The sequence below is a fragment of the Penicillium cataractarum genome (genome assembly GCF_028827025.1).
Source record: "Penicillium cataractarum strain IBT 29864 chromosome Unknown utg000002l, whole genome shotgun sequence".
NCBI lineage: Eukaryota > Fungi > Ascomycota > Eurotiomycetes > Eurotiales > Aspergillaceae > Penicillium > Penicillium cataractarum.
The window spans coordinates 3,675,196-3,689,212 of record NW_026622738.1 but is presented as its reverse complement, the minus strand read 5'-3'; the positions used below and the strand labels follow the sequence as shown (position 1 = coordinate 3,689,212).

The 14,017-nt window shown below is 51.8% G+C and overlaps 6 protein-coding genes across 6 annotated transcripts; 3 read left to right on the top strand and 3 right to left on the bottom strand.

The window, feature by feature from the left end:
- Positions 1 to 654: 654 nt before the first annotated feature.
- N7496_003408 (cytochrome P450) lies at positions 655 to 2,509 on the top strand (the record flags this gene model as incomplete). The annotated part of the gene is made up of 5 exons (XM_056696339.1): positions 655 to 657; positions 716 to 1,292; positions 1,369 to 1,826; positions 1,926 to 2,233; positions 2,338 to 2,509. The coding sequence occupies 5 exons, from the start codon at positions 655 to 657 to the stop codon at positions 2,507 to 2,509; spliced, it is 1,518 nt and encodes a 505-aa protein (XP_056558551.1).
- Positions 2,504 to 2,821, bottom strand: N7496_003407 (uncharacterized protein; the record flags this gene model as incomplete). The annotated part of the gene is made up of 1 exon (XM_056696338.1): positions 2,504 to 2,821. The coding sequence occupies one exon, from the start codon at positions 2,819 to 2,821 to the stop codon at positions 2,504 to 2,506; it is 318 nt and encodes a 105-aa protein (XP_056558550.1).
- Positions 2,822 to 4,168: 1,347 nt separating this feature from the next.
- Positions 4,169 to 5,848, top strand: N7496_003406 (putative salicylate hydroxylase; the record flags this gene model as incomplete). Its single annotated transcript, XM_056696337.1, has 7 exons — positions 4,169 to 4,215; positions 4,272 to 4,318; positions 4,368 to 4,444; positions 4,503 to 4,560; positions 4,622 to 5,360; positions 5,421 to 5,749; positions 5,811 to 5,848. 7 exons carry the CDS (start codon positions 4,169 to 4,171, stop codon positions 5,846 to 5,848), a joined length of 1,335 nt encoding a protein of 444 aa, XP_056558549.1.
- Positions 5,849 to 6,269: 421 nt separating this feature from the next.
- N7496_003405 (argininosuccinate synthase) lies at positions 6,270 to 8,029 on the bottom strand (the record flags this gene model as incomplete). The annotated part of the gene is made up of 8 exons (XM_056696336.1): positions 6,270 to 6,633; positions 6,698 to 6,777; positions 6,836 to 7,324; positions 7,397 to 7,449; positions 7,507 to 7,671; positions 7,741 to 7,782; positions 7,845 to 7,887; positions 8,015 to 8,029. 8 exons carry the CDS (start codon positions 8,027 to 8,029, stop codon positions 6,270 to 6,272), a joined length of 1,251 nt encoding a protein of 416 aa, XP_056558548.1.
- A 773-nt stretch (positions 8,030 to 8,802) lies between these two features.
- N7496_003404 (2-oxoisovalerate dehydrogenase subunit beta) lies at positions 8,803 to 10,098 on the top strand (the record flags this gene model as incomplete). Its single annotated transcript, XM_056696335.1, has 3 exons — positions 8,803 to 9,362; positions 9,435 to 10,000; positions 10,061 to 10,098. The coding sequence occupies 3 exons, from the start codon at positions 8,803 to 8,805 to the stop codon at positions 10,096 to 10,098; spliced, it is 1,164 nt and encodes a 387-aa protein (XP_056558547.1).
- Positions 10,099 to 11,887: 1,789 nt separating this feature from the next.
- Positions 11,888 to 13,972, bottom strand: N7496_003403 (uncharacterized protein; the record flags this gene model as incomplete). The annotated part of the gene is made up of 5 exons (XM_056696334.1): positions 11,888 to 12,427; positions 12,660 to 12,706; positions 12,784 to 13,287; positions 13,736 to 13,751; positions 13,805 to 13,972. The coding sequence occupies 5 exons, from the start codon at positions 13,970 to 13,972 to the stop codon at positions 11,888 to 11,890; spliced, it is 1,275 nt and encodes a 424-aa protein (XP_056558546.1).
- Positions 13,973 to 14,017: the final 45 nt, after the last annotated feature.

Sequence of the window (14,017 nt, the reverse complement as noted above, 5' to 3'; positions counted from 1 at the left end):
GGTAAGTGAGGTGGTAACTGGAACCTTGAAGCATCCAACTTGGTATGTTTGTCTCATTAACATCGGCTCTCAAGATGGAATCTATACACTCAAGAATTCATAATTCATTGACCTCCCCAATCCGACGCGTCCAGACTGCTTATCCCTTCTTCAAATAGCAGCACTTTGTGGGGCCATTGTCCCAGCTGAACAAGATAGTGGCTTTTGACAAACACAATCACCCAGATTCCCCACGACGCACAGGGGATTCCCTCCAATAAAGCCTATAAACTATGCCCCGCGAGCACCTGCATTCTATCTCGGCATTAATATGCCGACAGCGGGGCCGTTGCTAGCAAAATGAGCACAGTTCATTAATCACAGGGGCAGATTGCTCCAAGTCTTTATATGTAAGGTCGGGGCGCGCAGCGTCCATTTCCGTCTCCATCTTCTGGACGTGACAAGACCCTCTATACCAGTTGCCAAGATTACTAGGGTGACAAGATGATCGTTGAAAAGCTCGAAGAGCTATTTGCTCTTATTTCAGCCCAGCGTCTCCTTAGTCGTGCAGGGTCGAGCAAGTTGAGCATGGCTACGGTATTACCCCCCGTGCTCATAGCCTTAGTGCTAGCGATCGTGGTAGATTATAGCTACATGCTATATCTATACTTCAAAATGGTACGTACCAAACATAATAATTATTCAAGCCAGAATCAACATTCTCACCGGCGTACAGCCACCCGGCCCTCTTCCCCTCCCCCTAATAGGAAACACACACCTCCTCCCAGACAACAAACCCTGGATCTACTTCGAGCAACTATCAAAACAATACAACTCCCCCATAATCACATTCTGGACAGGCCGACGCCCAACCCTTTGGATCTGCGACGCCTGGACCGCTAACGAACTCCTCGATAAACGCGCCGCAATCTACGCCTCCCGTCCACGCATGGTCGTCTTCAGCGAGCTGGGCGCCGGCCAGTCTAATCTAGTCAACATGTACTACGGCGATAGATGGCGCCTGCACCGAAAGCTAACCCATATGGGTGTTGGTCTACAGCAGGTACGGAATTATCGGGGCTTCCAGAATGATGAGAGTAAAGTGGTTGCGTTTGATTTGTTGAGGGAACCAGCAGAGTATGTCAGCCATTTTGAGCGGTATGCGACGAGTGTGGTATCTATTATTGGATTTGGGAGGCGTGTGGCTAAGTATACGGATCCGATTATTACGGAGGTTATTGCTGTTATGCAGCGGGCGGCGGAGTTGAATGTTCCTGGGAAGAGCTTTCCTATGTTGATGGAGTCGTTTCCTTGTAAGTTTGACAGGAAGACTGAGAGACGCATCCCAACTCCTGGGATTTATATTGACAGCTAGCTAACATCTGGCAGTCCTCGCAAAATTCCCCAACTGGATGGCACCTTGGAAACAAGGTCTAGGCAAAGGACAAGGCCGTGGACGCCCATTCTTCTACGCTCTTGCCGAAGAAGCAGCCCAAAATCCCGATACCGATTCATGCTACGCAAAGAAACTCTTCGAAGAGGGACCTAAGCATGATCTCTCACGCATGGAGATCTCCTCGCTCTCGGGGAATCTCTTCGGCGCTGGCAGTGATACTTCTAGCTCAACACTAGTCACTTTTGTCCTTGCGTGTTGCGCATTCCCTGATGCCCTTCCCAAAGCCTGGGAGGAACTTGATCGAGTCGTGGGACCGCATCGGAGCCCGACGTTTGAAGATGAGCCGGACTTGCCGTACGTGAAGGCGTTTGTGAAGGAAGTGTTGCGGTGGAGATCCGTTGCGATTATTGGAGGACAACCACATGCACCTATCAAGGATGATTATTATAAGGTATGATCAATGAGCAGCGCTGCCGAGTCTTTGCTATCCCCTGGCCCTGAAAATATGTTACCTCGGCTCTGGATACGCTAACTAAACATGTCTATTTAGGGCTGGTTCATCCCACAAGGAACCTGGGTCCAGGGTAACGTGTGGGCTATTCACCACCACGAACGAGAATTCCCTGAGCCAGACCGCTTCAATCCAGATCGATATCTGAAGGACAGTCCCGATCACCGTCCATTCCCTGGTGAAAAGGGGTATATGACCTTCGGATGGGGGCGGCGTGTATGCAGTGGCCAGGGACTAGCAGAACAAGGGACCTTCATCACGATTGCGCGACTTCTTTGGGGATTCAAAATTGAAAAGGCGTTGGACAAGCAGGGCAACGAGATTCCCGTGGACATTTTCGACTTTACGTAAGTTGGTCTCAATCCGAGGGATATTACTCTCTACTATCGGAAGTAGTTGAGGGAAGTATGTGCCGTGCTGATCACCAGGCTTCGGCCTATCTCCTATGCAGAAATGGCCTCAACATGCGACCCAATCCATTCGATTGCCGAATCACACCTCGCAGCCCGGAAATCCGAGCCGCTATTGACAGAGAGGGTCGGCAAGCACTGCAAGACCTGTCTCGTTTCGACGGTGAGACTCAATACCGGATGAGCACATACTATGCCACGGAGAAACTATGATAGGTCTGAGCAGCCACGGTTATCCAGCGTCAGACGGGCGAGCGCCACAAAGCGAAACAGGGCTATCTCCTGAGTCCTTATGGGGTCGGTGAATGTCATCGATCCAGACAACATCGCGTCAAGATTCCTTTTCGTTGTATACCCCGGCAATTGAGAGCATTCATGAGCAGCCGAGCCAGGCGTTCTGGGGAAGATATCCATTTCCATGTCCAGGTTCATGTCCATGCGTGTGGGGGCACTGGGGGCAGACCACAGGGTGGAGTATGCGTAGCGCAAGATGGCACCATTACTCCAGACGGATGGCCCTTGCATCAGTGTTGGATTACCAAGTTACCCTTTACCGTGATATCTTAGCCTTCACTACGCAAGCTGCCATCTGTTCAAAGCCACAGAAATCCAGGGGCATGGATAGCATAGTATTCACGAAGCCAGCTCGGGAAGTTGGGTGGAGAATGAGAGAGCTGTCTTTCCTTGTATTCTTGTGATAGCTCGAGTTCGGAAGATCGGATATTTAGAATTATCCATGGCTGTGATCCGGCATCATTATTGGCCTTTAACTAGATGATAAAGTGATAGCTAATTCCAATAGCTTCTCCTCTAGGAACCCTGGAATACCACATCATAGTACAGTATGTCATGTAGCCGGCAGTAAACGAAGCCCATATTTGCCGCGATAAGACGGGCAGCAAAGCCAAGATACATCACAGGATCATAACCGGGGAGGAATGGGCGCAACAAAGTCGTGGGTCTGCGGGCGCAAAGATGGAGCATGCAGAAGACGGCGGAAGCTCGGGGCGAAGTCTCCGTCCGCATACAGTCAGGGATTTCTTGGGACACACATGTCTTTATGGGAGGAATGTGGTCTGTCTGGGCCAGATTCGGCAGATGTGAGACACTGAAAGAGCCGGATGGCCAACATTAGGATCCCCAGAGGAAGGAGGAAAAATGTCGACGGGCCAATGGCCTAATTGGCTGTGGAGGCTGTGGCTCCCCCCGATCGCCCGCGTTGCCGAGCTCGACGCCTTTCCGAATGCTGCGCGCCACAAAATTAGGGACGTTGCGCGGGAAGGTAGGCAGGCTTGTTTTCATTGCAGGTATTGAATGCAAGAGTTAGAAGCGAAATTTGCACCTTTGGAATTCCTCTTGGGATGGTTTTCCACGGTCAATCCTGGGATTCATGTTATCGGCATAGGAGAAGCCGTCTGTCGCTCGGTTAGTCCTCCCCGGCCCATCGCCGAGGACTCCAAATCTCGGGGATAAAAGATGAAACTAGTAATCACTGACGAAGACACATCAAAGCATCAATGTTCCAGTTCTCCCCCAGTCCGTGGAGAACAAAGATGGGGTGACGGCTGCCGGTCAATGCGTTCAGGGGGAAAATTAGCGCGCAATCTGTAGAATAACGGTATAGTCTACTCCGTAATTCTGAATGAAATGATGGAGGCATTCCGGAGTAGAGTCTGGCACGGGTGGGCCGGCAAACCTTCGGACAACTAAGCTCGGGGAGGCAATAATTTTCTTGAAATAGCCAGTGACTCGTCCGGGGGCGAGCCTGTCTTGAGAAATTGTGGGCCATTTTCTTTCATTTTTGTCTTGTTCTTGCGGTGGTATCCAAGGTGTATACTTGGCATCAATTGTTCATATTCGTATTTGTTCATCATGGATGTACCGCGAGCTAATGTCGCGCTCGACGTGGTTATAGTTGGGTAAGTCAAGTTCACCAGATTTTGGTAGCGCAGAGCCGCGGACTAACGTTGAATAGAGCCGGTATGTTGTATTTGCTGCAGCATTCTATGCCTGGGCGATATCGTTCTCTGAAAATCGAGTCAAGGACAGAATTAACAAATTGAATATGCAGGCATCGGTGGTATGGCCGCAGCCCTGACGTTGGGACTAAGAGGTCATCATGTCGTTGTCCTTGAGGCAGCCCCAAAAGTACGTGGCGTGATCGATATCATACTTGGAGCGAGTGTTAACATGTACCCATTGACAGTTGATGGAGGTTGGAGCTGGAATCCAAGTCTCCCCGAACATGCTGAGAATGTTTGAACGTAAGTCCATTGCCTGGGCGTCTCATCTCAAATCATATCAAGAAGACTAACCTTCAACCAGGATGGGGTGTTTCGGACTTGATTCATGCCCAAGACGTCGCACTGGAGCACATCCACGTCCGGCGATGGGAAGACGGCAGACTCCTTGCTACGATGCCTGTCAACAAGACTTTTGGCCAGCAGACAGTTATCCACCGTGCGGATCTGCACAACGCTCTCATTGAAAAGGCTTTGGCACTGCCCAACGTAGAACTGCGGGTGGACTCGCTGGTCACGGATGTCGAGTTCAGTCCTGCATCCGTCACACTTGCCAATGGAAGCATTGTTCGCGGCGATATTGTTATCGGTGCTGACGGCATCAAGTCAACCATTCGGGGACATCTGTTGCAAGACCCATCTCTGAAGGCCATCGCCACTGGTGATGCTGCATACCGAATTATGCTCCCGCGCGATGTGATGGAGAAAGACCCCGAGCTGAAGGCGCTGATTGACGAACCGCAGGCAACTCGTTGGCTCGGTCCTGGGCGCCATATTATCGCATACCCTGTCCGCGACCACCAACTGTATAACGTTGTTCTGCTGCACCCAGACCGACAAGAAGTGGAGGAGTCGTGGACGACGAAGGGCTCGAAGCAAGCAATGGTTGATAATTATGCCGGGTGGGATCCGAAGGTCAGGAAGCTGATCGATTTGGTGGACGACGATGAAGTGCTGGAGTGGAAGTTGTGTCTGCATCGCCCGTTGAAGACGTGGATTCGGGGTTCGGTGGCTTTGATCGGTGATGCGTGTCACCCGATGCTGTATGTTTCACTAACCATATGCCCTTTGAATTCTCGTGCAACCATACTAACCAGAGATAGTCCGTACGTGGCACAAGGTGCAGCGCAAGCAGTCGAAGATGCAGCAGCTCTTGGTGTACTCTTGTCGACTATCTCATCTCGACACGACATTCCACGCGCGTTGCAAGTATACGAACAGTCGCGAAAGCTTCGTGCAGAGACGGTGCAGCAATCGGGCTCCGATAATCGTATCACTTTGCACTTGCCGGATGGACCTGAGCAGGTTGCCCGTGACGAGCAATTCCGGGCTTCGACAACGGGATCCAATCCGGATAAATGGTCTGACCGCGAGACGCAGCGGATTCTGTGGGGATGGGATGCTGAGAAGGCTGCCTTGGAATCTTGGATTGGTAAGAATCACGAGTCCGAGTATTGCTGACGATATCGCTAATCTATTTGTGTTCTACGCAGAAACGAACACTGAGGGCAAGTTCAACGCCAGCTTGTAGTGGGCACACACTACACTATACATTATATTCAACATAAAGCACCATGGTGCACAGCTCTATATATCATGCTCAACCCTTGAACAGGTAGACGATATCTCGTGATATCCGTCTGTCCTCGACTTGGCCTGTTGGGCCCCGGTACATATGCATCGGAGGATTTGTAAATACTATTCAACTACGACCAATAGACATAGAACGCATATACAGTCTACTCAATGAACAGCGAAAATACTTTTTCCCGCATGATAACTTTTTTAATTTCATTATACAATCATTCAAACTGGGATCCCAGTCCACTGTATAGCAGGACATTATAAAGATGAAAAGGAAAATCCCCAGCATTTTTTGGCTCGTGGAAAGCCAGTGATGCTCAGCATCTGGCTCCCCATTTTCTTACTGTGAGAGAAGAAGAAGAAGGTATTTACAACTTCTCACCAGCGGCGGCCTTCATCTGGCCGTACTTCTTCAGACGGATGGCCGACACGTTGATGAAGCCGGTGGTCTCGGCGGGGGAGAAGTCACCGATCTCGTCCATGGAGGACTCGGTCATGTCGTACAGCTTCTCGGTCTCGGAGTAGCGACCGAGGACGGACATGTTGCCCTTGTAGGCGCGGCAGCGGACGACACCGTTGACGGTCTTCTGGGAGGCGGTGATGGAGGCCTCGAGGAACTCACGCTCGGGGGAGAAGTACATGCCGTTGTACAGGAGCTTGGAGTAGTTGAAGGTGACGAAAGAGTCACGCAGAGCACGGACCTCACGGTCCATCACAAGACCCTCAAGGTCGCTGTGAAAAGTCAGTTTATGGTCACGCAAGTGAATTGGACTAGCAGCAGGAGGGGAAAACTCACATGTGGGCGGCGCGCAGGCAGGTAAGACCGGGGGTCTCGTAGCAGCCACGGGACTTGATACCGATGAAACGGTTCTCGACCTGGGTGGGCGTTAGTTGAAGGTTTCTAACAAGCTCCATGATTGCACAGCCGACTTACGATGTCGATACGACCAACACCGTTGCGGCGGGCAATGGCGTTGGCAGTCAGGAAGAGCTCAACAGAGTCGGTGACAGTCTTCTGCTGGCCCTTCTCGGTGTACTCCAACTTGACGGGAACACCCTTCTCGAAGGTGAGGGTGAAGTCCTCGGGCTGGTCGGGGGCAGTGAGGGGGTCCTGGGTCAACTTCCACATATCGGCGGGAGGGGTGATGTTGGGGTCCTCCAGGATACCGGCCTCGTAGGAGCAGTGGGCCAGGTTCTCGTCCATAGACCAGGGCTTGGACTTGGTGGAGGTGACGGGGATGCCCTTCTCGGCAGCGTAGGCGAGGAGATCGTTACGGCCGACGAAGCGCTCGTAGAAGACGGGGTCGCGCCACGGGGCAATGACCTTGATGTTGGGCTGGAGAGCGTAGAAGGCAAGCTCGAAGCGAACCTGATCGTTACCCTTGCCGGTGCAGCCGTGGGAGACAGCGAAGCAGCCCTCGCGCTAGAAGAAAAAAGAATTGCACAATCAGTGACCATCCACAGGATGTAAGCGCCAATGAGGGTCAGAGCATACCTGGGCGACAGCAATCTGAGCACGGGCAATAACGGGACGAGCCAGAGAGGTACCTAAAGTTTGATCAGCAGGGAGGCCTTGTTGTAGTTTCACTTGGAGTTTGGCCATACCGAGCAGGTACACGTTCTCGTAGACAGCATTGCAAGCAATGGCGGGGAAGCAGAGCTCCTCGATGAACTCGCGGCGGATGTCGACAATCTCGCACTTGAGAGCACCGATCTTCAGGGCCTTCTCGCGGGCAGCCTCGAAGTCCTCCTCCTGGCCAACATCGGCCACTTTAAATAGCATTAGCATCTATCTTCAGTGTTTTTGGGGAGTGTTTCGCGTTGGTGAATGCGACTTACTGAAGCAAACGACCTCGTAGCCATCCTCAATGAGGTACTTGACTGTTGTTTTGTATCAGCGACTGCCATTGATGCAGCTATTATCCTGGAGGGGTATATCGTACGGATACAGCTAGTATCGAGGCCACCGGAGTAGGCAAGGCAAACCTGTTGAGACAATGGGTCAGTTCGGTCGGGAACGCGGCAATTGGTGTGGGAAAGTGGGATGAAGTGGCGGTCTGAAAGTGGACAATTGGGAATGGCAGCGGCGGCGGGGGCAATTGAATTAACCTACCTTTCCCTTGGACATTGTGAGTGATGTGAAATGTGTGGTAATGAAGCTTAGCAAAAAAAGGTAGAAGCACTGGAGATGAAGTAGGTCGAAAGGGTTGAGTCACCGGGAAAAAAAGGCGGATTTTTGGTGCGGGCGGGGAGTCACACTTCTTGGCGCCGACACCGGCTGGCATGATAAGCAGATAAGCTCGAGCTCACCGCTCGGGAAACTTTTTTTCGATCGAACTAAGCAGCTAAGTGATTTTAGCGGCATAGAGAGTAGTGCATCTAGGAAATACGACCGGTATCTATTCAATCCTATTGCAGGAGAGCTATCTAAGCAGTAGTCACAAGAGTAATGCAAAACAATGTCAAGGGCTTGCCTCCCCCGCCATCCCGGCTCCCGTCCGGGCGGGTAAATATTCGTGACTAATCTAGTTTATTGATAGGAAAGCCAAGCAGGCTCACACTGATTCCAAAACAGTACGTACTCTATAGCTAATCCAAAAGTCAAGAGGCACTCGAAGTTTTCAATGGATGGTGTCGTCCAATCGTTCATAGAGGTCCCACAATAACAAAAGCCGCCCAAGGACTGTTTAACTAACGCGCCAATCTAGAAGGGGAGGATGCTGCCGTCATAACTACTTGTTTGGCAAGTTTGCATCCGCGGTTATTCACGGCGTATCCCCGCAATCCCCCCAGAAAACCGCCAGGAGGGATCCTTTTATAAGGAGGATCTGGGAAATTTGAGCCTTTTTACACGTTTTTGCTTTGCTGGAACAACATTTCTATCTCACATACTTGTCAACGATGTCGTTATCTCGATCATCGCGGAGTCTGATCCCGCGAGTCTCCCGCCGATGCTACTCAAGTGCTCCCTCGCCGAGGGCGAAGCTCAACCTACCCATTGATTACAAGTCTACGCCCCTACTACACCATACGCCCTCCTCACTATCTAGCGTTCCCGACTTCCCAGCGGCAGCAACAAGCAAACGACTGAATTTCTTTCAAGCCATCAACTCCGCCTTGCGGACAGCCCTGTCGACCTCGGACAAGGTCATGCTCTTCGGTGAAGATGTAGCATTCGGCGGTGTCTTCCGGTGCTCAATGGATCTTCAGACAGAGTTCGGATCAGAACGAGTCTTCAATACACCCTTGACCGAACAAGGAATCGCCGGATTTGCCATTGGTGCTGCTGCCGAGGGCATGAAACCTGTGGCAGAGATCCAATTTGCCGACTATGTCTTTCCTGCATTTGACCAGATTGTCAATGAGGCTGCAAAATTCCGATACCGAGAAGGTGGTACCGGGATCAATGTTGGGGGCTTGGTAATTCGCATGCCCTGCGGTGCGGTAGGACACGGTGCACTGTATGTTATTGCTGGAGCGGTCTTGGCTTGACGCAACCACTGAAATCACATTCTGACGCTCTTTCTGGCTAGATATCACTCACAGTCCCCCGAGGCCCTCTTTGCACACGTTCCCGGCGTCCGAGTGGTCATGCCACGGTCACCCGCACAGGCCAAGGGTCTCCTTCTCTCCTCCATCTTCGAGCACAACGACCCTGTGATATTCATGGAGCCCAAGATCCTCTATCGGGCCGCGGTGGAGCATGTCCCTAATGAATACTACACGATACCCCTGAGCAAGGCAGAGGTTATCAAGCCGGGCAAGGACTTGACGATTATCTCCTACGGTCAACCCCTCTACCTGTGCTCTTCTGCAATCTCGGCCATTGAAAAGACCATGAAGGGTGTTAGCATCGAGTTGATCGATCTGCGGACAATCTATCCCTGGGATCGCCAGACTGTCATCGAGAGCGTCCGCAAGACGGGACGAGCTGTCGTGGTTCATGAAAGCATGATCAACTATGGTGTTGGTGCCGAGGTTGCTGCGACGCTACAAGAAGGCGCTTTCCTACGGCTGGAGGCTCCAGTCAAGCGAGTCGCCGGCTGGAGTACCCACACCGGTCTATCCTACGAACAATTCGTCCTACCCGATGTTGCCAGTAAGTTATCCAACTGGTAAACGCATACAGATTGTCCGAGCTAATCAATCCGTTTTACAGGAATTTACGACGCGATCAAGCAGACTCTAGAATACTGAGCGTGGGCACGTCGCAATGTTATGATAGAAAACAGTATCTTCTACACAAATAGCCTGTAATGTTCTGGTATTGCATTGTTAAATAGAATTATTATCTTTACACGCATCACATTGTATTTGTTTTGATCATTCGCGTATGTCTATTCGATCGTCCGAGCGGCACGCTGTCGCACGGCCCCGCGTCTGCATCGGAACTCTATCGAGCCTTGGCCCCACACAATATATATTATCAGCCATCAACCCCACACACCTGTCTCGTAGCACAGGCAACGTTCACATCTCTACAAATAAGACAATAGCCCTGAATGGTACCTAGATTAGTCCTATGGCATAGAGCGACAATCATCTACAACCTCCAACAATAGGCGGCCACGTAGGGCCCGAGACAGTGGTGGGCAGCCTCCAGTCGTGTCTACCTACAGCAGGCAGCATGTCCAGGCATCAATATGCAACCAAGGCAGACATTTTACTCCCAAGTAGCATGCTTGTAGTAATATTGTAATAGCACATCTCCCTTGACGTAGTGCTGACCCTGAATCTTGGCATGGCGTGGGTGCCCGTGTTCCATGGCATGATGCGGCTCCCGCTGCCGCACGTCCCCACTTGACCCGATAACCTTAATTTTCTAGATCAACCACACCCCAACGACACAGAACGTCAACAACAGCCCAAATTGTTACAAAATCTAAAGGGAATCTAATTCACGAGTGACTAGTATCTAAATAACAAGGGAGGTAAATTTTGATGGGCAACCAGTCGAAATCGTGTGGATAACGACTGAGTTGTCGCAAATTACGGGGTGCTGATATCTGGCATCCACCAGCGAGCATAGTTGCAACAACCGCCAACTAGAACCTAAAGCTGTACACCAAAATTATGCCCGAAATCCACAGAATTTGCAATATGTAAAGAGCCCGTGCTACATATTCTATTAATCTGGAATTTGGAGATACAAATGGACTGAGTGGCATAGAGCGTCGAGTACTTGAGAGCCGCGCTGTACCGATATCAAACTGGGAATGCAAAACGACATATCCTACAACCGTGGAAACCGACCAGTATCACATGAAAGGGAAACTTCCATGATTCTGGAGCCTTGGACTAATCAGGCAGCTGCGCGAGGCAGGCTAGGGCCCCCCCTACGGGGTAGGCAAACAAATCGGCCACGCTCGAAACGCGAAATTTCCCAATGAGGAAAAATTGCCCATTTAAACCCCCTCCACCCCCAACCAAACTCTCCTTCTTTCTCTCCTCTCCTCTCCAACGATTTTCCCACCCCCTCTGCGAGAACCAAGTTTCCTGCTGCGCCCCGCTACTCCGGTAGCGTCAAGAATTTCGTGTTTTCGTGCTGAACGTTCACCTGAACGTTCTTCCACTCCCCCCTCGCGCGAACAGCTCGTGTCATGGAGCTGTTCAACAACTTCGTTACTCGCGCAGTGGCGCTCGTCCTCTGGGGCGGACTCCGACTGTTGGTGACTCTGAACTTCCTCTGGGGGCTCGGGGCTATCTCGGTCGTTTCCCCCTTTTGGATCGACACTGCGTCCGTCCGCTCTTCAGTAATGAAGAGGTAAGTTGATGCAGCCTCATGCTACCTCACCCCTCCCCTCGCACTCTTGCCCCTCCTCCTCCCCCTCCTCCCCCCCTTCCGGCTACCTCGACCTTCCCCTTGTTCACCCCCCTCTCCCTCTTCTGATCCAATGCAACCTAAACCCCACTACCCCCATATAGATGAGATGACTGAGTCGAGACTAATTCCCTCACTAGCTTCAACAACAACAAGGAGACACTGTCAGGTGTCAAAATGGCGACAACGGCAACCACCCAGCAATCCGGCCCTGATGGAATGGTCGATGAAGCTCGGAACGACTCTCTCTGGACCAAGAACAAGTGGTATCTCCGGCTGAAAGGACGCGAAGCCAAACTGGAAAAGGACGAAGTCGAATTCCGTGAGGCCGAGCAGAAATTCGAGCAAGAGAAACGCGAGTTCGAGGAAAGGAAGAAGAGACACAAGGAAGAGGTGTCCTGTTTCAAGTATGAGCGCCAGGCCGCGCGTGAACAGTGGATAATGGACGCTCGCGACTTGGAACGGAAAAACATCAAGACCGAAAAATTCCGCAGGTTCCTCAACACCAAGCTCGATGAACTCGCCCGACCCTATGTGTTGGGTGAGGCCAAAAAGCGTGAAAAGGTGCAGATCGAAAACCTGCAACTCAAGCTGGACCTGAAGGTGGCCCGAGACGAGAACTCCGAGTACTGCCGTCAGTTGACTGAGATCCGGAGTGATATCGCCAAGGAGGTTGAAAAGCAATTGCATCAACGAAAGGACGAGCTAGTTCGCAAGGCTACCGAGGAACGGGACTCTGCTATCCGCCAGTTCCGTGACGCCAGCGATGAGCTACGCAAGGTCCAATCGATGAATGCCGAGCTCAGCGAAACGGTTCGCACCGTTACCGAGCGATACGACAAGCTGAAGGAAGAGTCGGACAAACACCGCCAAGAACAGGATCAGGTTATCCACAGCCTGCAGTGGTACACGCCCGTTGACGCGGACAAGGACTCACTGATTCGAGGCACCGACGACGATCCTGCAGTTTCGCACGCAGCCGCGCTGAGAGAAATTGATCGGTGGCATGCCCAAATTGATCAGTTGCAAGCCGAACAGATTGCCGAACGCCAAAGACATACAAAACACCTGGAAGATGTTAAGCGCTTGAGCCAGAAACGCTGGCTCGACAAGCGTCGTCAGGCGGCTCAGATTGACATGCTCGAGCGGGATTTGTATTTGGCAAAGAAGGCACAGGAAGCTGCAACCGACAATTCCAACAACCTCTCCCTGACAGAGAAGAAGGACACCGCCAACCAGACCGATACCGCCGAAGCGGTCACGAATCTGAAATGCATCCTGAGGAAATACTTGAACGTCTTGAACCACATCTGTGGCCTTAACGTTTCTGCCGATGCGCTTCGAGACACGGTGGAGGACGCGTATGTGGCATTGGATGGGATCAAGGCGGTTTACCGGGATCCTAACTTGAACATACAGCTCACCAGTCTGCTTGACGACGATGAAAGTCCTCTCGCGAATGTGCTGACACAGATTGCCTGTACTTCCGACATAATGGTGGATGGGACCAAGAAGACCGATGACGGGATTATTTTGAAGGATGAAGCCGAACTGGTTCGTGAGTACTTGGCAAACCAGAGTTGAAAGCCCTCTCGCGAGGGCTCTGGAGTCACAGTGACACGACCAGACCGAGTACCATTGCACCGATTTGTCTGCTGTTGCCGCCCAGATTCACAAACCCTCTCGCGAGGGTTCTGGAGCCAAAGCAACCTGAACAGACCGAGGGCAATTGCCGACACGGCCAAATCCACATGAGAGGAGAGTATGGGGAACTACTGTGACGGGAAAAAAATGCGACAATCTCCGAAACTCGGGCTATAGTTATGGAGTCATGGACCGCTGACCATTGCGCGGGCCGTTCTTTGCCGAGCACGGGACCCACGGTGGAGCGGGTTGAGAGCCTAACCATCTAGGTGTCAATGGCCGCACGGGGCTGGCCCCTGCGTTCATTCGTCATCTGCTACGCTCGAAACCCAATTCAGCTGCGTCTCGATTAGCTTCCACTTCACTTACGCCCCTGGTGGTTTCGCTAGATCCACCTCGTTTCGCTGCGCAATTTTTTCCCTTCAAATCACAACGAACCCCTCCTCCCTCTCTGTCCTTCTTCTTCGTGTCCTTGTTGACATTTCCTTTCCCTTTCCCTATCCTCCCCCGCCTCAAGCTGCGTGTGGTCACCACCCGCTTGCGTTCAGTAATGTCCCGACTGTGACCCCTCCCTTTGCGACCGTGGAGTTTGTTTTCCTTCCTCATTGGAAGCCTTGAGATATACCAGTGGTGACGAGCCCGATTTCCCTT